Below are 24,918 nucleotides of genomic sequence, written 5' to 3'. Positions count from 1 at the left end.
GCATGCTGAGGTTATAAAAAACAAATGGATTTGGAACTAATTAACAAAGGCCCGGGCATTTGACAAAATTGCTTAGACCAGATCTCCTGATGGAGAATGTTCAGGCCATACAGTTAAGATTTAAAAGGGGTATATTTCTAAGACATCTGACTTTTTAAAGCAATCTCGAAAGTGTCCAGAATACTGCCTTCCTAAAGCCTTAGTCACTACTGCCCTTGTGGGTGGAGACAAGTAAGGGCTGCAGGACATGAGGAAAACTTGGGATTTGCAATATTAGTCATAATTATTGCAATGATGATATGACTTACAATACATGAACAAATAGCAAAACAAAAAACAAACTAATACGTCATTTTCATTTCCCAGCAACAGTTTTTTTAAAATAAATTTCAATATAAATTAAACAACAAGTCATCTCAATAGAAGATTGGTAAAAACTTGAATGTCGGATAAACACACCAGAGAACAGTTATCTATCTTTTTGTTTAGTACTGGTAAAAACAGATATGGACAACAATTGAGAACAATGCAGATAGAGTGCCCATGATCTTTTTTGAAACTGACCAAACATGCCTGAACACCTGATTTTCTACCGTAGTCAAAACAGCTCAAGTTGTAAAATGATAAAAACCAAAACATCAAAGATGGTAAAATCTTCCACTGAGAAAACCAGAGGTCTAATAAGACCGCCTGGTTTTGATGCACTTTTGTTTTGCTCCTGCTGAGCTCAAAAGAAACTGTAACTGTGTTGTTACCAATGAGTTTATCGGCACTGTGGGAAAACTGCACTAAATGAAAGTGAGAAAAATGTCGACATCCCCCTTTCCACACAACAGGTTATGCTGGGCAGTCTAAGTGTGAAAGCTCCTCTGAAAAATTATGGCGCCAAATTTCTCAATTTTGTCCTTGCAACTAATTCCCAATGGATGGACAGTGGCAGGCTGTAAAAAAAAAAATACAAAAACTCTGTAAAAACACTAAATAATAGGTGTCTAAACATGGTTAGGTAATCCTTTACCTGACCATGTACCTCGTCTCTGACTTGCCTCTACTACTGCTCCTACACCTGGCTGTGGATCCTGTCTCCAGCTCATCTCGCGCCCCCAGCCGTCCTCCAACTTCAACTGGATGAAGATCATTTGCTGGACTTTAAATATGTAGTTGTGGAATTAGATAAGCTAATTATTCTCTAAGAGATCTAGTACATCGCCTGTCCGTCCTGGGGGAGGATCCTCCTTCATGTGGACACCCCTGAGGTTTCTTCGTTTTTTCCCGATTCCGTTTTTTTTAGGAGTTTTTCCTTACCGTGAAGGAGGGTCTAAGGGCAGGGATGACCATTTAGTTTAGTCTGTTTAGTTAAAGCTTTTTTATTTTACTATTGAATTCTATGCATTTATGATCCTTTTTGATTGTATGTTTACCTTACAATTACTGGCACGAAGTCCACTGAAACGACTGTTGTTGTGAATTTGGGCAAAAAAAATAAAATCGAATTGAATTGAATTATAAGCAATCAAAATGCTAAAGCTTTAATGCAAAATTGTCAAACAATTATGTTAAATAATTTGGTTCAATAAGTATTAGATGACATTTTACGCAAATTATTTAACATAATTGTTTGACAGTGCAAAGATGATGGTCAAATTGGTGGACAGTTTTTGCTCCAGCTATTTTGATTTTAAATTTACTAATTTCTTCTTTTTTCCCCTCAAACCAAGTGATCTCAATTTCATTTTGTTTCACTGCACCATTTTTGCAAAGCAAAATCCTTTCAATGCTCACAAAGTGTTGTTTTGTTTTTCAAGAAAGCTGGGTAGCAAAAGAAAAATGGGTGGGGGGTTAAATTTGCTATTTTGACTTTATTAGAGCTTAAACCTTTACAATATTTGGGGCACATTTATTTACTTGACTCAAAATTGACTTTACATTGCCTAAATCCAAAAAATGTTGAGGTGGATGGAGTTGACTTGGTCAAAAAGTCCCACACACTTCAGGCTTTATTTTTGATGCACAGAATCCTTTGAGTGACACCGCCCATTATTGGCCCAACGTGTTTACACCTTAATTTTGGTCTTCGTTTGATGAAGAAAATGCTTCTATTGCCTCCAATGAAAACAATGTGTGTTACTACCCCACCCCCCCACCCCCGCCTCGCCCACACGCACACACACATTCTGGGCCCAGGTTCAGTAAAAAAGTTTAACCAATACTTTTTTAAATCTTGGTTTGATGACTCTTATTTAAATTTCAACACGAAGAAATATAAGTGCATCTCCATATCCATAAAAAAATCCCCAACAGATTCTTTGCATGTTGTTATAAAAGGGGGATCAATAAAGCAAGTCACAGAAGAATAATACCTCGGAATAAGCTTAAACTCCCAATTAGAATTTTAAAGCCTTACTATAAAGATCTATAAAGTGTTCAGGTCCTAAGATTAATTTTTTTAAGATAGGAAGAAAATGTCTGAAAATTTTCTTTCCTGTCCTATAGAGCAACTGCCTAGTCACAGATTGATCAAATTGTGCTTAAACCAGTTGAAGGCCTTAATAATGGGAATATTTTAGATAAGCCAATCAAATACCATCTCTGTAATATTTTAATAAAATACTCTATACTTACATTTACAACTTTAACTAAATAAATAGGATTTTTAAACATATAAATAAACTGGCATCAAAACCATTAAGTGACATCAGCTCGAATTTGTAAAGCACCTTTTTGCAAAAAATGTTTTTTCCAAACTACTTTTTGATGGGTGCATGTATTAGGAATCTACTCCCCATTAATCTAAAGTTTAAAAGACAAATATCTTGATTCTGCTAGCAGCAGCACTGCACACATTTACAAGTTGACTGGTTGTTTGCTTTTATTCTTCTTGTTTTTCCTGATTCAGTGTTTGGGTTTTAAGCTGTTTTCTTTCAACTATTAACATTATTTTTGTGAATGTTCCACCCAATATTTTCTTTATGAAATCTTTGTCTGTGTTACAAGTCTATCTAGGGAAAAATTATTTAAATTAGTTTTTGCTAAAAGCATAGTAATATACGCCTGTCCCTATCAATAAACATAACAAACCAAAACTACTACAACATTAAAATGAATACACTAAATAGTTTTTTAGATGATTAAAGCTTGTTTTTTTTTTTTTTATAATTAACCTTAATCTCTTTAGATTTAGGGGTATTTATATCTCTGCCTGTGGATTGAGCTGCCAATTGGTTGGTCAAATCGATTAATTAATCTAAATCGATCCATGCTTGATAAATAAATAATCGATCCATAAAATTAGAGATCGATTTTTTTTATGCCTTTTTCCTTTTCCAGTGACCTAACGCATAACAGCAGCAAAAGCCAAAGTCCTCTAGCTTACGCTAACGTATTATGGAATTTCCCATAGGACGGCTAAACATACATAGCTGACTGAACAAACAGCTTCATATACTCACCGGCATGAATTTTCCAAACTCTTTTTAAGGAAAAGTTTTTTTTTAAAGTAACCATTTGTGGCCTAACGCACCATTTTTTGTAAGTGTAATGCTATAGCTTGAGCTATTTCTATACAAATATGAATGAGGAGTGAATAAATATTGGTCATACATTGTAAGTCCTTTGAGCATCTAAGTGCAGAAAAATCCAATTCATTATTATTCAAAATTGAATTAAATTAATTGAATTGAAATAATTAAAAAAATGTGTATCAAATCGATCCAGGCTCTAGAGAGTCAAATCGATTCTGTAAATTATTGTTGATACCCAGCCCTATAAATCACCAATATTTTTTTTACCAACTCGAATTGAGAAAGCTATAATTACCATCAGCTATGGATTATGAATTTGAATTTATTTAAGTTCTCTGCTGGCAGTCATTGGATTTTTTTGTATTTTTGTTGATTAAAAAACATCACATCCACCTTTAAGTTACTTTTCTGTTACCGGTATATTCATTGCACGTATGGTACACATTTTGTTTTCCTTAGTAAAAAAGGAAAGACATGTCCAACAGTTTTTCCTCCATCCAGACTGACAGTCGAAGCTCTGAATTGTAAATTTGAAACAGCAGGTAATTCATGTGCAATGGCACATCATTATATGAAAATGAATTTGATAGATGGAAGACATGTTCCTGAAGCCAAGGTCGGGTCTAGAGGTGTGTTTTGCACTACAGTAATAAAGGTGTCGTTCTCTTTTTATGTGGAGTCACTTATTGACATGAATAACTATAGCAATGGAGCCCAAGTGCATCATGCAGCACTCTCATTTAGAAATGAGTCTGAAGGCTGTCTCTCTATTCTACCTGCTGTCTGATTGGATTTTCATGAAGCTGTTGCCATGGCTCTGCTGGCATGAGCTATTTCAACAAAATATCGTTTTGTTTGAAAAATGTTTTTCCAGCTAGTTTGAATTGTCCTCAATCTTTTGACTTTTCTACAGGGACAAACAAACGTGCCAAACTTGATTGGATAGTTGTGTAGATGTTGGAAAAATGCAATTTTTAACATTGTTTACAATCATGATATGTTTTGTGCCAACGGCTTGTCAAAATTTGCTAACATTTTTAAGTGGAAAAGCAAAAGAAGGCTTTTTTAGTTTTTTGCTTTTCTCTGACCAGCATGTTGAAGTTTTACCCGAGGGCTGAGCAGGGTAGAGGCCATTTTAGCCATGTGGCAGTGCAGGTTCTTCAAGGAATGCTGTCCATTTTTCACACATTTCCTTGGAGTACACTTCTGTTACCTGGCAAACTAACCATGACAGAAACCAGTCATCTGTTCCCGCCTCCAGTCTCAATATCTCTCATGTTTCACTGCACTTGATTCATGTGTTTTGAAATGTCAGGCACACATGAATAATCAAAGCGATGATTGCTCGGTCTGTGTCACGCAGTATGTTGGTGTGCAATGAAACGCAGTTCTAGAAGTAAAAATAGTGCTCATGTTGCATTTTAGTGCAATGTGGTTGGAATGCAATAGTAAATGTTAATTACACTGAATTACATTTTTTTTTATATGAAAAATGTAAACAAAAAGGGTAACCAGATACCAGCGTAATAGAGTTTGTGTGTTTTCTTTCACTTTTTGATATCTGCAGAATAATAATAAAATAGCAGCATCACACCTCAGGGGGCCCATTTCATCAACGTTTTTTTTAGAACACATCTTTTCTTTTCTTTTTTTTTGCAGAGGTACAAGGCTGGGAGGTGTGATGACATCCTCAAGTGGAAGCCCCCCAACCTCAACTCTGTAGACTTTCGCCTCAAGATCACCAAAGTAGGAGGAGAAGGGTAAGCTTTTGTTGCCAGGGAAACACTCTGCTTGACAAATCCAATAGCACCTATCTTTTCATTACACACCACGGTGTGTAGTCTTACAAAACTTAAATTTGATCTGCTCTCCTGTCCAAATGTTGCTAAGAATTTTAAATAAAGTTTAATTTCAACTTTTTTTTTTCCTTTTTGCAATCAAATTTAATTGAAAATGTTGATAGTAACTTTTGTCTTATGTTAGATGTTTCTTAAATGTTTCATCAGATTTTCATTATTTTTATCTTTGCCAACCTGAAGAAAGTAAATCATTTTGTTGCACCCCTGCTCTTTATGTTTTTCCTCTAATTAAATGTTACTGGAGACAAACAGCTCTATTTTAGAGTGCAGAATCAACCCCCCACCCACCTCAAGCTTAATTAGACACTAAGATGTACCTGTATGCGTGACATAAAATCAAACTTGCTAAACTTTTATGTTTCTTGAAATTTCATGTAGTACATTCAATAGATATTTAAAGACAACTCTTTTGGCATTTGAGTTTTTTATCAGTGTGTGTTGGTTCCATGTATTGTAATGGTTGTATTTCTGATTTATCATTGGAGTACCTGATCTCATTTCAGTCTCAGCCACCAGCTAGAATGTAGAATATAGCCTCTATTTTACCAGTGCAAGGCGCCACATACTTCTGTGTTTGTCCCCTCACCCATGTCTGTACATGCTGGCTGAGTTTCTGTCATCTTTCTGGACATGCTGTCATTCTTGTCCTCTGAGAGCCAGTTGACCGTAGAGACTGTCCCTGCTTTGTACTCATGAGCCTAGCAGCATTCAGCAACAACAGACTGAGAGCTAAACAGCAGAGCGCAATCACTCACTTTGCGCCAGAGACAGCCAACAGGCCAGCTTGTTAGCTTCTTGATCTGTCCCTTATGTGGGAGTGAACACAGACGAATATTGTTGCCTTTTGGAAATGCTCTAAAATTTCCCAAAAAGTATAATTTTGCTGGCATTGGAGTACGCATCATTACTCAGTCTGCATTTGTCAGTTTGTATAATTAAACATTGAGCATAATTTCACATTTTCTGAGGCAACAAACTTGCCATGCTTAAAATCAAGCTCATGGCGGACTGTATTTGTTGTTTGGAAGTAAGGGTGAAGTAGAGAAGATTAAAATATTTTTAAAAATAAGCTTTGTCTTTCCAAAACATGTGATATAATGCATTGTATAGACTGGTTGAATCATGAATAATTTAAGCCAATATTCCCTCAGCAGACTGGATGAGTAATGCTTACATCACTGTACAGCAGATACAGTTACTTTACGAAATGACTTGCTTAATTTACGTGTTTATAGACTGATACCAAAGCTCCTCTTTAATGCAACAAAATATGTATTGTATTGTTATTAACATTAACTTTGTTACTATAAAGTCAGTATTCAGGTCTATAACTTTAAATAATTGTATAAATGCATTAAAAACATCACCAAATTCTGCTCTCAAGTTTGATACAAACCTAGACGTACCAAATGTTGTAGTTCCTCAAGAGACCACTTGATTCTGGTTTCAGATGGCAGCATTTGTTTTGGCTCCATATTGAAAAGTATAACTTTTATAGAAACTTTAAATGACTATCATATTTTCCTAAATGCCTACAACCCTGTTAGTTTTTTGACTTTTTTGTAATAAACTATTACCTTTTATAATTATTATCAGAGTCCTTTAAAACAACATTTATTAGAAATTGGATTTCAACCGTTGCATCTAAAGTAAAATAATTCAAAACATCACAAAGACGCAGCAGGAAATTAGAATTATTAATATATTTCTTCTGCTTTGGTAGATATGAGACTCAAACAACCTTGTTCGTTTTCTAAATCAGGAGAGAATGGTTTAATTTAAAAGATCTCAAATGTCAAGACAGCATGACTGAGCATGACAATGGATGCTGAAGGATGATAAAAGATTCTGTGGAACAAATGTGAAGTCTGTCTTTAAACTTTGAACTGCTGTGAATGGATTCCTCTCCGTGAATAAAATCCATTTTCGTTCGAGCCTCCTGTTGGCATGTGATCATAAGCAGTTGCACTAGCGTGTGCATGTGTGTGAGTTTAGATGAGTTGCAGCCACATTGCTGGTGCTACAGTACTGTCAATTCCTATTTGCTTTTATAATTCCAAGTCTAAAACATGTACATACTTCTCTTTGATAATTCGATATTTTGGTTTTTTTCTGCTTGCAAATTATTTCATGGAAAATAAGCACATAACTTAAACCCTTCTAAACCTTTAACTTGTAAATTGGGATTCCAGTTGACTTAAGTCGAAACCATGAAGGAAATAGTAGGTTTCTGTACTGCAGTTAGAACCAGAGTTGTGCCAATTTTCTTGGCACAATGAATAAAACGGCAGAAGTTGAATGAATACGTTTTCCTAGTAATGTTCATAATTTTTCTTCTAAAATGTTTAATAAAAAGTGCATTATGCTATATTTGCCCGTATGGTTGAAATATGTTTGTAAAGCGTCAGATGCAATGCCTACAGTGACCACCAGGGCTGTCAATGTTTTCATATATCTATCTATATATATATATATATATATATATATATATATATATATATATATATATATATATATATAAACCCTGTATTAAGAATTAAGAAAAGAAATATTTATACAATGTCTTGTGCTGAGTGTCTAGATGCCTGGATCAATAACCACACACTGTTTGGCTGGTCTTTATAAAAAATACTGCAACATGTCAGAGAACCAGTAGGAGAAACTAAAAGTGTTTTGTTTGATGCTACCATCAGATACAGCAACGGGACTTATACCAAATGGAATATATATCAGTGATGAAAGTCTTCCGGGAATTCCCGGAAATCCGGGTTTTTGAGCAAACCGAACGTACTTTCCGGGAAATAAAGACCTGATCTCTACGGACAAATCGCTTTCCGGATTAGAAAATGGTCTGAAATCAGCTAATTTTAGCTTTATTTTCTATATTTCTCTGCAGATCGCTTCCTCTATGGTCGTGGCCATCTTTCGTCTTCCCGGCCTAATTGACCAATGACGGGACGTTTTAGTTGCTTTCGGATGCGTCGACGGGTCTGATTGGCTCTGTCTGCACCACGTGGTCAGCGTGACTTGCTTCCCTAGAGACCAAAACTGGCGGACGCACGCTAAACTTTCACAAACACATCTGAAGAGTTTGCGATCAAATTTGTGTTAAAATAATGGCAGGCATCGTCATTATTGAGCGTGGTCACGACCTCAGTTGTGAGAAGACGATAAAAAACAAATTGAAGTGGTCTTGGCTGGAAAAAAAAAAAAGATTTTTAAGGTAGTGTAGGTCAAATACTTTTTTGTGTAAAATAATCTCAAAACCACATTTTGAAATAATTTCAATTTTAGTTTTGAGTTTCAGTTTTTATTTTGAATACATTTCTCTATCTAATTTATTTGTATTTCCTAATTACCATGATTTAGTTCAGTATAGTTAACATTAATTATAAGTATTTGATGGTTTGGACCCGCACTCCCTTAAAAAATAATGTTTACAATGTTTAGTTTAGCTTGTATGTTTGTTTTGATATTTCCCAGATTACTTAGTATTGGTGTTAAAGAATTGATGTATTATGTTATAGAATTATAGTTTAAAGCAGATCCCATATTTTGATGTAATTATAGTTTGAGAAAACAGTGCAAGTGGATGTTGTACATCAGTCATTTCTAAAGCAGAAATAATGTATAAATAACTGAGGTATTTTCATAGAATATCATAGTTACTGGTGTTCTTTTTGCCATTTGGGGCTTTGATGTTACTATATTTTAGCAATTGTATGTTTTGCAGCTTTAAGGAAAAGCGTAGATTGTAGGATTGTGTTACTTTGAGCAATTTTCCAAATTCTTTTTTAGGACCAGCAAGTCCTTAATGGAGAGTCAAACTAGGGGTTTGAATGACAAATCATGATGCTCCAATTAGTCTTAGTTTCTTGATAAAGAAGTGAATAACTAGCTGCCAGAATGCACCAGAATGCATCTAAGACCACGTATTTTTCCAAAATTTCGCTCTGTGCCCGCCATATCGCTCAAAGAAAAGTTCAGGGATTTTTTCCTTGCCTGACTTTCATCACTGATATATAAAATTGATGTTCAGAGTGAATGGGTATGAGTTTGACTGTACTGTGGATTTCAGTGACATGCTTTTTATTTATCAGGATTTTCTATTTGGATGTTGAGAAAAAAAAGGATTTAGTTCTGCAGCCTTGTGTACATTTGTGCTGCTGTAAATCAGGGTTAGCGAGTCTCGGTTACCCCAGAAAGATATCAAAGTGCCCTTGGGCAAGACGCTGAACCATAAGTTTTCACCAGTGAGAAAGATTAAATGCCATAACTGCTCCTACATCGACATGTGAATGTGTGTGAAAAAATAGGTTGATGTGAAGAATTGAGAGAGGATTTTTAGAACATGAGGACACGGAAGCCATCTCCCTGAAAAGCAGTGGCTCGACTATGAGATCCTTGCAGGTGACCAGGCTCCTCCCCCTATCTCCAATTTAGCACCCAACCACCCTGTGGAGAAACTCATTTCAGCTGCTTGAATTTGGGATCTTATCAACTTGTCAAAATCCTATTTAAAACCAAATGTGTTTATAAATGAAAACATTTTTACTTAACTATTAACTTCAGCAACCTTCATTCATATATTAACCCCTAAACACCAGAGATGTCACTGGCGACACCTAAATTAAACGTGTTCCTTGACCTGCAATAACTAACCATTTACGTAATCTGAGTTAATCCACTGATTTGGAGTGATGGTGATTGGCGCAAAGCCGCGCTTCCTCGCTTCAGAAATTATGTTAATTGCGTAAACAATTGAAGCGTTACAGTAGTTGAAAGAATGTCAACTCTGGAGCTAAAGGTTAATGAACACATACAATGAAAACATAACAGAAAACCTAGTTTTCAGGAAATAAATTAAATAATTTGCTTTTAAAGGTAATCAGTGAATTCCTTTGATGAATAAATATTGCATATTGAAATTAGGTAGATTTTTAAACTACCGGTAACATAATAAAATAACTAGTTTAAATTTGTACTTTGCTTTTTTTATTTTTTATTTGTTTTTTATCAATCCACTGGATAGCACATTTCATTAAAATAAATTTGGAGAACAGACTTCAAAATAAAACCTAAAAGCACCCTGCCCTTAAAGAACCCGAGTTTTAGAAACTTAATTCTGCTTACCTGCCCGGCTAGATGTACTGAAAAAAAAACACTAGCTACAATAAACAGGCCGATCTCCATTGAACCATTCAAACAGTACTCCCAGCGGCATGCTAGCAGGAGAATAGACCAATCCAAGGATGAAACCTAATTGATATCAATCACAGACTTTTTCATGAGAGTTACACTGCTCTTGGCTCCCACATAAAGACACACGTGGTTAAAGTGCTCCATTTACCTCAAATTACACAAATGACCATGTTATTGGTTTTAATGTACCTAGATTAGTTCATTAAAGATCGTGCAGTCTTGATCATGGACCCCTTTTTAATGCAACTTAATCCAACTACTAGCTAAAAACTCCCTCTATGCAAAACAGAGAAACCTTTTTAAGCATTGTAAGAGCTAATATCAAAAGGTGCGCGACTCCTGAAAAAGGCCCAACAAAGAATTTGAATTGGTTCCAAAGGGCCTGTGCATTACATGTTAATGAACAAGACAACAACTTGAGACTGCTGGAACAGATGAAAGAATTTGTGCACCATCTGGGTAGATAATGAGAAAACAGATTTCTCAAAGCTGCTGACAACAAAACTGCAATGCTTGGATCTATGAAATAGCAGCTTTTGAACAAACTATTGAAACTGAGCAAGAACACTGTTGAACAGGACTTTCGAGGTCCATTCAAACCTACAATCAAGTGACCATCAATTGCACCATGTGCCAAGCAACATCATCATTAAAAGTGGCCTGCTTTTAAATGCAGAGCAATCATCAGCCTAGTCATTGTTGGTTGGTCACAGACTTTATTTAGATTTAAGCTGTCACTAACGATGTTTTCTTAATTTAAAGGAAAAAAAAAGATTTCTTCCACTGATGTCACCAAAATCTGTTAAAGTAAAAGAAGTTATTGATTTAATCTTAAATTGATGAAAAATGTTAAAGTTGGCGTCACAAGGAAATATAAAGACTAACTATCTGAGGAAATCTTAGTGTTGACATTTTGTTTCTGCTCCCTGCGTTTATCAGTTTTTTTTTCTCCTACTCTCTTTAGACATTGATGAACTCTTGTTTTTTTAGAAGCTTTCATGGCTGGTACAATGTTCTTGTTTGTCCCCAATTTCCCTAAAAGTCTAAAGTATTTGTACAACCAGGGATGATAAATGGACTTGGCTTGGCACTGGACTGTGTACTTCAAAGCATGACTATTTGGCTCCCGTAATGTCTACTTCTGCTTCCTTCCTTCTCCTCCTCCTCCTAGCCATCATTACACAGGAGGGGGTGAAAGTGGCTTGGAAGATAGTGTCCAATTTCAGCTCCAATCGAGATATCTAAATGAGTTAGACCAAAGAGTGTGACTGTGCTGCTGTTTGGACGTCAGTTCTATTTATTTTCATTCTAAAAATGGCTAATTCACATGAAGTCAGTGGCCAGTGTTTGTGTACTAATTTAGTGCTGCACGTGGTACAAAGTTTCTGCAACACACTGGGGCAAATGTAAATGTTAAATTATGTTGTGGGGCAGGAAGTAAAGTGTGTGATCAAAACATTTGTTGGTATTGATCAAGATAGAAAGCTGCCCATAGAACAAGTGTTGCACACAAAGTTTTTTGTGCACTATTTAAAATGTGTTGTCTTGATGTTAATTGAAGGTGTTTACTTTTTTGGGGAGTTGGAATAAACAAAAATAAAATAAGAATAAAATGTTCTTACTTTCTATTGGGAATCTTCTGCAAAAAAATAAAAATACAATTTCCAAAACTGCTTAATCAATTTTCTTTGTAAAATTCTGGGTTGAATGATCAATTTAGGAGTTTTTGTGTTAGTATATCTCTGCCAGGCTTTTATTTTAGTCATCTTCATCTATTAGTTAGTCTAAACCCCAGTGAAAACCGTAGTCACATGCACTCGTGTGATGGTCGAACCGTACGAGTGCTGCAGGTTTTTGGGTTGTCTGGAACCGCATGAGGAGGGCAGGTGTCTTGAAGTTCCCTTGAATGGCCATTTTAAGCTAACGATTGTCGTGCAAATGGTTAAGTGTGTCATGAAGTATTTGTACGGCTAATCTAAGTTACACTCTTATGGCGTACAAGTGATGCTATCGTACGGTCCCCTTACGCCACCATGTAGTCGTTACTAAAGTGTGAGTATTGGTTCTTTACTAACCGTTTGCAAATGCAGCACGCGTGGCGTGTGCACATGACATGTAAGTGCCCGTAGGATGCCCACACAAGCTATGCTCTGATTGTCTAATTTCCTCACTTCTAACAATCCAAAGAGCACAGACTTTACATGAACAGCACTCACAGGCCCCTTGCGCAGTCCAAATTTTTGGGAGGGTTGAAAAAAGGGAAAAATCTGTCCAACGCACCTTCGTCTCATCTACTTTGCCCTTACTTTGCCCTGGCGTGTTGTGAAAGTGTCTTCCATGACCTGTCGCCCACTGCAATGTGTGAATAATTTCACGCTACCAGCTCACCTAGCGCTCTACGACCTTGATATTTCATGCGAGCCACCTGTGTGAACCGTGCAGGTTTGCCCATTTTCACCTTCAGATCTAGGCCTAAGAACAGTTGTGACTGAGGCTTAATGGACTGTGCTGACTCCTCACAGTGATAAGTGGGTCATTGTTTATCTAGTAGAAATACTGCCAATCATGGTTGCTGTATTTAACTGAATCTTAGCAGTCATGTGCGAAAATCTATTTATTCAATTCAGAAATTGGAGATATCATTCTGTTTTTTTGTTGTCACACTTCCTTATAGTCTTCAACACAGGGCACTACACATTTTTGGTATTTTATGAGAAAAAAGAAACTGCCATCCATCAACATCTCTCATTTTCTCTTGGATCAGCAATGCTCTGCTTTGTATTGTTTCATGTTCCCCCAAATGATTGATTGATGGATGGATGGATGGATGGATGGATGGATGGATGGATGGATGGATGGATGGATGGATGGATGGATGGATGGATGGATGGATGACTTTATTAATCCCAATATAAATTTCATATATCTGTGGCAGCAAAAAACGACATTCAGAAATAATCTATTATAATAATCTATCATATTAACTTATTAAGAATATTAAATTATTAAAAATTTTGAGTACAATTATTATTGAAATTATTATCGAAAATTAGATTCATAATAAATAAATAATTAATCAATACTACTACTAATAATAATAACAATAATAATAATAATCACAATAATAAAAATAAAATATATACAAAAAATATGCAACATAAAAAAATGAAAAATAAAATAAATAATAATAAAATAAAAAATGCAACATATTGATGCTTTGGTCATTAATAATATCTATGCTGTCATTCTTATGGATTCGTTTTTGATCATTTGCATTTTTTTTTTTTTTGCATATTGGTTCACTGCTGGAGTCTCCAAATGCCAGACATTTAACCGGATGATACATTCATACAGAACAGCTCCGTTATTTCCTAAAACCCTTAAATCAACTCTTAAATTTATATTTAAATTATATTAATTGGTTATACCTTCTAAACTTGAATATCTATGTATTTTGAAGTTTTTAACCAAAATGTGTTGCAGTTCAGCTGTCACATAGGTAGAAATGTATAATTGAGAGCAATAATTCAGTGTCTAAATTCACTTACATTAAGGCCTCGACTGTATGGCAGAATGTAGCTTACTCTCTGGATGGTAAATCATGACGCTGTGTAGCAAGGCAGATGGGCTTCAAGAGGTGTAATCTCACTTCTCTGTTGTTCTGTTACAAGCCAGTAAATGGAAGTGGAGTAGAGATTTTTGCCCTGCTGTTGGCACTTTCATCTTGAAGTCCTGTACTAAGGGTGTTATGGGTGTTAACCGTGATCTTTTCGTCTCCGCAGGCTGTTGACACAGACCGTCGGGCTCCTCTACGTTGGCAATTATGACATGCCCTTTGCAAAGATGAAGGTGAGGAAAATATGTGTTGTTTTGTAGAATGCATCCTCGCCCTAACAATCTGAAGGCCCTCTGTTTTCCTCCAGCTTCCTCCTTTTAACAATAACAACACTGAAATCCTTGGTTTTCAGTTTTCTTTGCCCCTTGTTATATTTTGATCTTGATGTTGTTTTAAACATATTTTCTAAAATATCGGTATTTGATCTTGAGGCTTTTTTTGTGTGCAACAATTTGGGATTTATTCCAGCAGCCGCTCTCTGAATAAATCCTTAAGCTGCAAATGAGGCAAAAACATCAGGATACATTTTTGCACCCTTAAGGCAACAACATCTTTTTTATGTTTGCATGGTTTGGGAAGGTATTTTAATGTGTTTTAAATATTTAGTTTTGAAAGTAATTTAAAGGGGAATAAAGCTAAAATGGGATGTGACATGTCAGATGACTGTCCATCAGTTAGGTGAATATAAAGTTCCATTCCAAAACATTGTTATTTTTGACCCAAAACAAACTTTGTTGAGTGCAGTCCACCCTCTATTATTATTCCTATTCACTTTTCTGAGGCAGAAGCCACATCATTTTACATTGGCTTTATTTTTATGGGAATTCGCTTGTATGAAATGGAAGTGTTATCCTCTCAGCTAAATGTATGTTTATACTTTCCAACAGTTATGGTTCAGAAACGCAGTAAATGAGTTTTTCTGTTCCCTTGGGTGTCCTCGTTGTTGTAACGGATTCCCATGTATTAGCCCTGGGCTCTGCAGCTCAACACGCTGGATTTTCTGTCTGCAGCTTGTTCCCTCAAATGAGACAAAGCACAAGCTGCAGCCCCAGGGTCATCCCTGTCTCTTCTTATCTCACTATTTTGTTGTTAAATGGATTTTTTTTTATGCAGTTCAAGTCAGAAGACTTTGTTATAAATAATTAAAAGTAGTTAAATGCTCCCCAAATTAGTGACGACTTGTAGTTGCGGCCACAACACTGTTCTTGATAAATGTGACACCAAAACACAGTAAGTGTGAGTTTGTTGTCAAAGCAACAAAGTAGTTTGGACATTTATTGCCTTGCTTAAATGCATGATCATAATTCCAACACATTGAGGTACATCTAGCTCATAAAAATACATTTGGCTTCTAAGGAAGCAAATCAAGCTAACTTTTTCTGTAATTTCCAAAATAGTCAAATCTTCATTTTACTGGCTCCATGTCCTCCGTTTTGTTGTAATTTTGATTAGTTCCAAAGAGGAATGATTTTTCAGACGAAGCTTTAATGATTGTTTATTAGATTGCCCTTTCAGACTGAGAATTGTTTTGGAAATAATTCGTCCTCCTTCTTTAAATAGTGAACATTCCTTCCTAATGTTGTAATTTTTGGTTTGAATGCCTGTTAATTAGAATTTTTGCAGTCTTAAGTTTGGTTTTTCTCCTAAGACTATGACCGGGGTGTACTCATTTTTGCAACATGGGCTTGAATTAATTTTTTTGTGTGTGCAAATTAGCATATCTTGTTTGCAATCAGTTGTTCACCTTTGTAGGTGTATTTTGTAGTATAGTATTTTACAGAAAATGTTGATTTTGAAAGGACACTAAAGGTTTTCTGACTAATGTAGTGGGGAGTACTCATTTATGCTGAACACTATATGGAAATCAGAAATGGCTAGAAAGACGATTTTCTTTCTTTACATAGTCCCCACCCCCCACCCACCCACTATTTCTGCTTGTGCTGTTAGCCGTGGTATTAAAAAGGGATTTAAAATGTCAGTTTAATTGAGACTGTTGCCGTTCTCCACCCTCCTGGCCTGCTGCACTTCAAAACAACCAGATCATTTAGGAGTTTGTAAGAAAGGTACTCTGTGGGCTGCACAGTGGTTGTCTTGATGAAACCTGTCAATCTAGTAATGTGCTGTCACCCACTCTCCCCTCATTTACCTCACTTACACATTATTACCTTGTTTTTCTTCTCTGATGCTGCACTCAGCCTGAACGCTTCGGGTCACAATCCACATTGTCTTTTCATCAGACAGCTGAATTTGTCTTCCAGTGAAAACACGTTACGGTTGTTTTTTTTAATCTTATAACTTCTATTGTTTATCTCAACCAAACTTAATATTAATGCTATGAGGACAACGGCTGCAGTCATTCTGACAGGATAGATGAAAAATTGAACATTCATTTTGAAAATGTTTGTTCCTTCAGAGGGAATTTCTTCATATTCATACTTTTGCGTCATATGTTCTTGCTTGTTGTTATTAAAAGGGACCCCAGCGCTGCAGCATTGCAGACCTGCAGGTCTGATTAATGTAGAAATAAAACAAAGACCATGAGGCAAAGAAGCCACCTATTCAGGGAAATGAGAACATATGATATTTATTCATCTGTACTGGTATCTATTCAATGTAATATGTAGCAGTGGCCAAGCTTAATGCAACGATCTACAAGGGCGTTTTATTAGATTGAGGTTTGACTGTATTGAGCTGTGGCTGTAAAAGCTCAGATGGCAGAAACGGCATCAGAATGAAGTTTGCTTTTTGTCTGTTCTTCTTATCCGAGGACATTTACATAATCCTGGACTTGTACAGAGATTCGTCTTCAATAGAAAGACTTAAGTTTTTGTACTTTTTTCTTCTGCTTTCACTTCAGAATGCAGGGAATGTAGATTGCAGATTTCAGCTTCTTATTATATACATTTTCCATCTTTATAGAGGAAAAAAGGTTCATTGAATCTTCGTCCTTGTACACTTAGTTTTGCTAAAATACACTGTAGGCTTTTGTACGAACTGAACTGTAGATGTCAACGTTCTCTTTTTCTGCTTTCACAGACAAATATTACCAGGTTCAGTCCTAAAATCGCCATTCTTTCGTGGTTCTTTTATAATAAAACACCTATTTAAGTAAAAATGTTCAATGAATATCTGTCTATCCTCAAACTGCATCGTTGGTGCCTCCGTTTACCATCATGAGAACAGCCTTTTTCTCCACTTAAGCAATTCATAGAACTTTTTATCAACTCAAAAACATTGAATGTAAGTGATAAATAAGGATTATTATTGGTGCAAAAGGCTAAATGTTGATACAAAGCCGCATGCTGTAGGTAGTGACAAGTTTTCAAGATGTGAAAGTCACCAAATTAAAATAAATTCTTGTGTTTAATCAGGAAAGATTGACTAATGTCAGAAACAATAGAGGCTGTCTGAATTATTTCTCTTGAATGTATTTCATAAATCCAAAATTATTTTTTTTAAAGTCCATATTTTTAGAAGTTATTTAAACAGATATTCATTAAATGTTTTTTTAATAGTCATTCCACTTGTGTTGTGCTTAAACAAAAAAAAAACTCATTTTGTCAGTTTTAAACGTAGCTGTTTTATATTGTATTATTATTATTTTAAATCACTGTTCATGTAAATGTTGGAGAACTTCATTACTTTTTTTTTTTATTCTCATTTTCCGCGGTCATGCAGCACTGGTTAGTTTGTAATGCCGCTCATAACTGGTGGTGCACGTGTGCCGCAGTAATGAGACAGATTTGGATGGATTAAACACCAAGTGTTGAAGAAAAATGGCAGCCAGCATATCGCCCCTCACCAGCAGGCAGAGATCCAGCCTGTGGCCCCACGTCCTGCCTGCCTGTGCTGCCCTTCACAGTTTTCTGGCACTGCACTGCATCAGGCTTTAGAAAAGCCTGGAGACTGTGTCGCTGCTACTTCCATTCTTTACGTGTGAAGAAATCAAAAACGGTCTGTATGTTTGAGCAGAAACGTTACTTTAAATTTTCTTTTATGTATATTTTTTTACACTTTGCTTTTCTTCCATCTGTTTTGTTCGTCCTCACACTTTGTCTTTCCTGTGTGATTTCGACCCCCGCTGTGAACCCAGATGTCCCACACTCCAGGATCACATAAGCTTTTACTTTGTAGTGTTTTGCCAAACGTTGGTGCTTTTCCGGCAATTGCTGCCATCAGACTTTGACCGAAGGTGACGTGTTCACTCTAAAGCTTCGAGTTCAGAGTCCGGATTGGGTTTTTATCTACTGTAAAAACCTAAAGTTGGAGGTTGCATGTGATCCCTTCCCAATAGTTTGTATGTTTGTTATTTAAAACCTCCTTCAGCAGCACTTGCCTGGCATTTTTTTTCCCCCAGGAGCTCAGACATTTGCATTTTCCAAGTCTTGAGAATCCTCTCAGTGAGACGCAGTCCCGTGACAAATAAACAACAGATGCTCAAATGTCTTCTTTGACTCATACTTGATCTTCAGCACTATGTGCCATTTTCATACACTTCGGTGTGTTGGAGTACGCCATCGACTTTGCTTTCAAAGAGGAGTATGACACAATAAGTCATTGATCTTAGTTGTGCAGTAGGTGGAGAATAAACTGTTTCACTTTGTTATTGAGGGATGGAGTACACAAGGCACTCGTGTTGTGCTGTTTTGTAGGGACTCATTTTTTATCTAAAGAATTAGAATAACTTTAAAAGTAAGCAATACATTTCTTTTACATGTTTCCATGTCAATAAGACAAGGTTGGGGGGCATGTAGTTTTGAAACAAAACGCAAGAAAACAATCATTTGCTTCAAGAAATTCTAGTTCAACAGGAATCACTATGGCCAAATCCAAATTCTTCCCTTATCTCTACGGCTTCTCCCTACCCCTACATTTAGCCCTCCAAACAGAGAGTTAAGATGTTAAAAAATACATAAACAAAAAACCATTGGTTTTATAACTTTAAAAAGGTCATGCTAAAACAAAAAGTTGTTACATTTAAATGCAAAACTCTGTGCATCAGAGCACACCCACATGAAGAAAAGCACTTACCCTCGCAGCACAGCGCAACATGGAAAAAACTATTTTGGACAACCCTAACCCTCCAAATGCCCCTACAATTGGAGAGGTAGAGAGAAGTCGTAGAGGAAGAATTCGGATTTGGCTTTTGACTTTCAACTTCATGCAGATAGTAAAGTAACTGGAGCCCCGTCAATGTAACTGGTAACCTCTAGGTGACTTGTACTATAGGTAGATTTGTTATGCGAGTAACTTTACTGTTGATTATCAATGCTTTATTTTCAGAAAAGTGGGGTTTAGTGGTGATAAGATACAAAGAAAAACCTTCAAATCAGTCTATGACAAAACCGTAGGTTTGAATTCAAAAGTCCTTTATGAATCCCAAAGCAGAAAAAAGCCATTTTGTCGTCTAAAACAATTGTTGAAGTTCCACCGAAGCCTTAAGCCAGCCCTAAATTGACCCACTGCTACCTTTTTTTTAACTTCTGTTCCAGATTTCCAGCTATCTTTTTGTATGACCCAGTTTTGCTTCCGTCCAACAATTTCCTGATTAGGAGTGGTTTGAAAATATAAAGTTAGTGGAACCAGGTTAGTTCACCAGGTAACCACTATGGCTTATGACACAAGGGAAACCTAGACCGGGTGTAGATCAGTAGTACTGGGGTTGTTCCAATCTGTTTAGCCTGCCAACGTAGCATTAAACATAGTGCTGAGAAAGACGAGTTAATCCTTTAACACCTGAGTTTTAGCTCCAGCGTTGACGTTCTTCAAATTGTCGTAACTCTTCCACCATTTATGCAATTAACATAATTCCAGCAGATTCTGAATCTGATAAAGTAGTTGGACTGATAAACGCTCGAACAGCTACAGAAGTTCGAAGAGCCTGTTTTATTTTTACATTTGTCCAAACCGGTGTCTCACATAATGGTTGAGGCCCAGTCCAGTAACCCTCCACCACTATATGTATTAGTCCAAGCTTTTTTTCTTCTCTTGCATAAAATATTGCCCTCACACTGTTATTTATTGTATTTTTTTTAAGTTTTATGTACACTACTAAAGCTTTTGCCCCTGTAAGCCACTTTGTATAGCCAGTATGTATGAAACCTTTAGTTGTGCAGTTATTTAAACCTTTCAAACTAGTGTTTTGATCTTTAATTTTCCTGTGTATTTGTTGTTTAATGTGGTTTTTCTTGTTTTATCTACTGGAAAAAAAAAACATTTTTCATTCATCTTCTCTAAAACGTGGTGTTTTTCTGTTTTCAAACTAACTGTCTTCGTTTTAACTGATGATTAAGGCTATAAAGTTTATAACCAAGATTTGAATCTCCATATGTTCAATTGAAACTTTCACAGATGGGCTTTAGTGGTATTTATGCTCGCAACAACATTCTATAATAAACCCACATTTTTGGGTTTATTATCAGTCTTTTTCTTTTTTTTTTGCATCTTGCTTTTACATTCTAAACATCAGTAAAGGTCAGACTTCATTAAAAGTCATTGATATGAGAATACATTAAAACTAGAGTTTTACTAAAGCCTTTATGGTTAATTTCATTCAAGGCTGTCCCGCCGGCAAAAAAAAAAAATGCCTACAACTGCTTACATGAAAAGTCCATTTTGTATTTTTGTCCACCCAGGCCACCAAAGAGCTGAAACAGTACGACAACAAGATTATCGAGTGCACCTTTGCCAACAACACCTGGGTGTTCATGAGGCAGAGGGTGGACAAGAGCTTCCCCAACTCCTACGACACCGCCATGGGTGAGACTTCGCTCCTCTCTCCCTCCCACAGTTCATTAATTCTATCAGCAGACACATCAGAGCCCAAATCGACCGGTCACTCTGTGATTAATGGCTTATTTGATCCAATTTTCATCATCTTCTTGTCTTTGTTAGATATCTGCAATATGAAATTCTGCATGTGCGGATGAGACTGATGATCTGTGGTGTATTAAAAAATGAGCTCTGAGTTTAATATGTGTAAACTTCACTGTCCTGGCTCAGCCCCCCCCCCCCCCACACACACACACACACACACACACACACTTCAGTCTGCTGATGACACAGTGAATTATTTGTCAGAGAAATGAAACCAAATCAAATCTCAAATGTGATCTTTTGGTAAGTATTTGCATCCAAAAATGTTTTTATTTAATTACTTAGGAAGGAAATCACTTTATTTTAACAGTGTTTAAATAAAAGTCCAGGATTTCTTGAATGTCTAAAAACAGGAGAATAACATTGGAGGTGAAACTTTTTCTGAAAACATATCTTGACTTTGCTGCGTCACTCTTCAGAAAAAAAACATAAAAAAGAGAAATGGAGCGGCTTCACCTGTACAGTTTTAGTGTTGTGCTTACTCAAAATGTGGACTCGGCTTTGCTGTGCAATGCGCGCCATAAAGGCAGAAATTGAAGCCATAAAAACAAGAGGCTCTAGCAAGAGAATCTTATTTAAAAATGAAGTGAATGGATTGCAGGAGATTGAAAAGATCGTCCAGAGTTATTGAGCTTTAGTTCTGGGGCTGACTGTGCTGCAGCCTTGGATCAGAGATGGCAAATGCACCTTTTATCTAATATTCAGAAAGATGAGGTTACTGTTCCCCCGAGCTCATAACACTTTGATTTCTTTAGCGATTGTAAATAATCATCATTGTGTCGTGGTTCCATCATGGAGGTTTCTAGGGAGCTGAGTGGGACGAGCTATTTCCAGCAACCTTTTGTCACAGGATCACCCGTTGTTGTCCATGATGGGACATGACTCAAAAGACAGGACTGTGTCAGTTTTAGCTTGAATTTAAATGAATTCATTTAGGCCATTTATTAAGTAGAGCTCATTTTACCCTTTTTATCTCCACAGCGGTGTGCAAAAGCATCCAGGAACCCGTCACTAAAGCAATCCTTTTGGAGTATGTGGATCGCTGCGCTCAAGGGGCTCAGAACCACAAACGCCCATCAGACCCAGACTCTCAGCTAATGCCCCCTCCCCCTCCGAAAAGATCCAACCGAGACATCCCGTAGCCTCCGGACTGACGCACAGAAACAGCAGAATCACCAGCCCTACCTTCCCTACAGCAAAAACAGCGAAAGGCTTTTCATACTGAACCACCATTACTTTATCAAACCCTCAGCGTCAGTGTTACACGTTTGACTTGTAAACTTCTTTGTAGCTTTAATTGCCTGTGTTCTTATTAAAATGCTAAGCGTGACGATGGTTAGGGTATTTTTGTGACTGCATTTCCTTTTGTCCTTTTGTTATTCACTAATTGGCATTTGTCAACGGCAGCATTATGTCTGCAAATATCATTTGACAGACCGTGTTTATTTTTCTGCCAACTGGTTCCTTAGTTTCATTTGAGAGAGCAGTAAACACCATCCAACCTCAGGCTGTCGGATTCATGCATTCAGTTTTCCATCGTCGATGTGTTGAAATCCTTTGGGTTCATTGAACAGAACTCTGAACTTTTTTTCTATCATACATGTAATCTGTTTATGACTTTAAATTATTGCTTCTTAAATCCATCGACCAACTTTTGACTTGGATCTCTGCTGTAGAAAATCCTCCTGCTGATGCTTTTTAATGTAAAAAAAATAACTTATTTTTATTTATACGTCTACTTTTGTGTTTTTTAAACGCCAGTACATAAACCAGACAAAATTGGTTTTGAAATGGAAATTTAAAAATCAGCTTTATAGACCAAGTTTGAATGACTGCAGTAGCGGATGCTCTCACGTGCAAAGACAACACAAGCACACAAAAACAAGGCATAAATAGATGTAAAAGAATAAAAATAGGAAAAATAAAGATCTATGCAACATGTAAACTGGTTTAAAAAATTCTCATGTGTTGTTTCGTACTCTGTGGGGGTCCAAGAGTTCATGAGAGTGACAGCTCAGGGGAAGAAGCTGTCTTTGTGGCGTGTGGTTTTGGTGAACGCCAAACACCGACCGGAGGGAAGTACAATAACAAATAGAAATAAAAGCATTTTTGTGAATCTGTATTAGATCAATTTAGGAAATTTGCACTACAAAAACCAAATCTTTATTTTTAAAAAAACCCTTCTTCAAGAAAACAATGTGCTCATTTCTGTCTTGTCGTAAAATTTAAGAAAACACGTCTAAGTGACTAGAATTTGTTTTCTCAAAATTAAAATTTTTGGTAAGGCAATTTTTTGTACCCCGTTGGCAAATTTATTTTTCCTTATTTAAAGAAAATATTTTCAATTTTAAGAATGTTTTTTTTTTACCTGTTTCGATGTTTTTTGCAGTGTTGTCCTAATTAGTTTTAACTTCCAGATTGAAGCTTCCTTGAAAATGAAACTAAAACAGGCCACATGCAGTTCACCTAGCAAGCACTAGGGGCTCTTTACGTAAAAGTTGTCTAATTTTGTAAATAAAATAGTTATAGTTACCATTGTTTTCTCCATTTTTTTATTGTTTTAGAATAATAAAATAATTTTACAAGAGATTAAAGTCGTTTGTTTACTTGCTGGTGATGGCATTACTGTCAGAAAGCACATTGTTACAGACCAATCTGTTTGTGTTCTTGTTTTAGCTGTTTAATATTTTTAATCAGTTATGAAATATTATTTTTTGCTTAAACTTAGTAACTTCCAATTCAATCCATACTATTATCTGACAGTTTTGACTTGTATTTATATTTATGTTTTACATTTTTTGCAGCAAACAATAGAAAACAAATTTCAACTTTTCTCTCTTAAAACTATAATAATCCAATAAATTCCGAATTTTCCTGAAGTTGTTCAATTAGGATCAATATGTTGCTGTTTCCGTGCACATGTTCTTTAATTGCAACCCTAAGATCATAACCTGGACCCCCCCACCACCACTACCAGATGATCATGAGGAGTTTTAAAGATGCAGCTGACTGCCATGAATGTTCTTAGTGCCCTGCTGAAGGGCCCTCCGGCAGCGGCTCCTGGTGTCTCCTGTGTTTGACCCCCTGATCTCCCTGAGAGGCGGCATAATGAAAACACTCCTCCAATATTAAGCGGGCTCATCAGTCCCCCTTTGCTGCAATCACAGTGGAAAACATTGTTGCCTGGAAACATTTTCGTTGTTTGTTTTTAAAGCTGACGTCACACGTTCCTAAGTAAAATGACCCAAAAACAAATATAGTTAAATGAGCGTTTTATTGTATTTTTATGACAATAGTTTTGTGCCTCAAACTGAAACTCGATTTTTTTATTATTATTTTGAGGAATTTTGGTCATTTGCTATAAATAGGGTTTTTATTTTTGGCTTAAGTTAGAATCTGAGCCTTTTTAAGATAAAGGAGATGGATTGTTGTGCACCATGGAAGCAAGAAATGAATTAAAGTTAAGAGGAGGGTAGCAGAGGTGCGTCAAACATCATTCCTGCATGCATGCGCGTTTTACTGTGTAGTTCTGACTACGCCCGAGGCGACGGCTCTCCTTATAGCAGAGTAGATGAGCTGTGCTTCCGAGGCTCTCTCCCCCCTCTGGCTGCACATGAAAGCCGGAAGATTCCCATCAAAGCCGCGCTCACCTTTTTGTGGCGGGGTGACTGCCGCTGAGGCACCACTTTTCTCATGCGGCAGGTGCAGGATTCACAACTGCATTTTGATGTTATTCTGCTACATGATGTCTCCAAATCATTTTTTGTTTTTTTTTATTCAAAAACCTTTGCTGCAGTGCTATCTGCATCTTTTTTTTGTTTTGTTTTTTTGGTAGATGTGGGAA

The 24,918-nt window shown here is 36.4% G+C and overlaps 1 protein-coding gene across 1 annotated transcript in view; it reads left to right on the top strand.

The window, feature by feature from the left end:
• The window catches only part of rngtt (RNA guanylyltransferase and 5'-phosphatase), a 106,765-nt gene extending 83,158 nt beyond the window's left edge, over window positions 1-23,607 (top strand). Inside the window, exons 13-16 of the mRNA XM_023952891.1 lie at window positions 5,181-5,281; window positions 14,365-14,431; window positions 20,834-20,957; window positions 22,056-23,607. Of these exons, the coding sequence (XP_023808659.1) occupies window positions 5,181-5,281; window positions 14,365-14,431; window positions 20,834-20,957; window positions 22,056-22,216 (453 nt within the window). The 3' untranslated portion in view covers window positions 22,217-23,607. The remainder of the gene's footprint in view (window positions 1-5,180; window positions 5,282-14,364; window positions 14,432-20,833; window positions 20,958-22,055) is intronic.
• Window positions 23,608-24,918: the final 1,311 nt, after the last annotated feature.

Source organism: Oryzias latipes, chromosome 24 (assembly GCF_002234675.1).
Source record: "Oryzias latipes chromosome 24, ASM223467v1".
NCBI classification, from domain to species: Eukaryota; Metazoa; Chordata; class Actinopteri; order Beloniformes; family Adrianichthyidae; genus Oryzias; species Oryzias latipes.
Note: the sequence above shows the minus strand (reverse complement) of the source record. Positions and strands in the feature narration are given on the sequence as shown.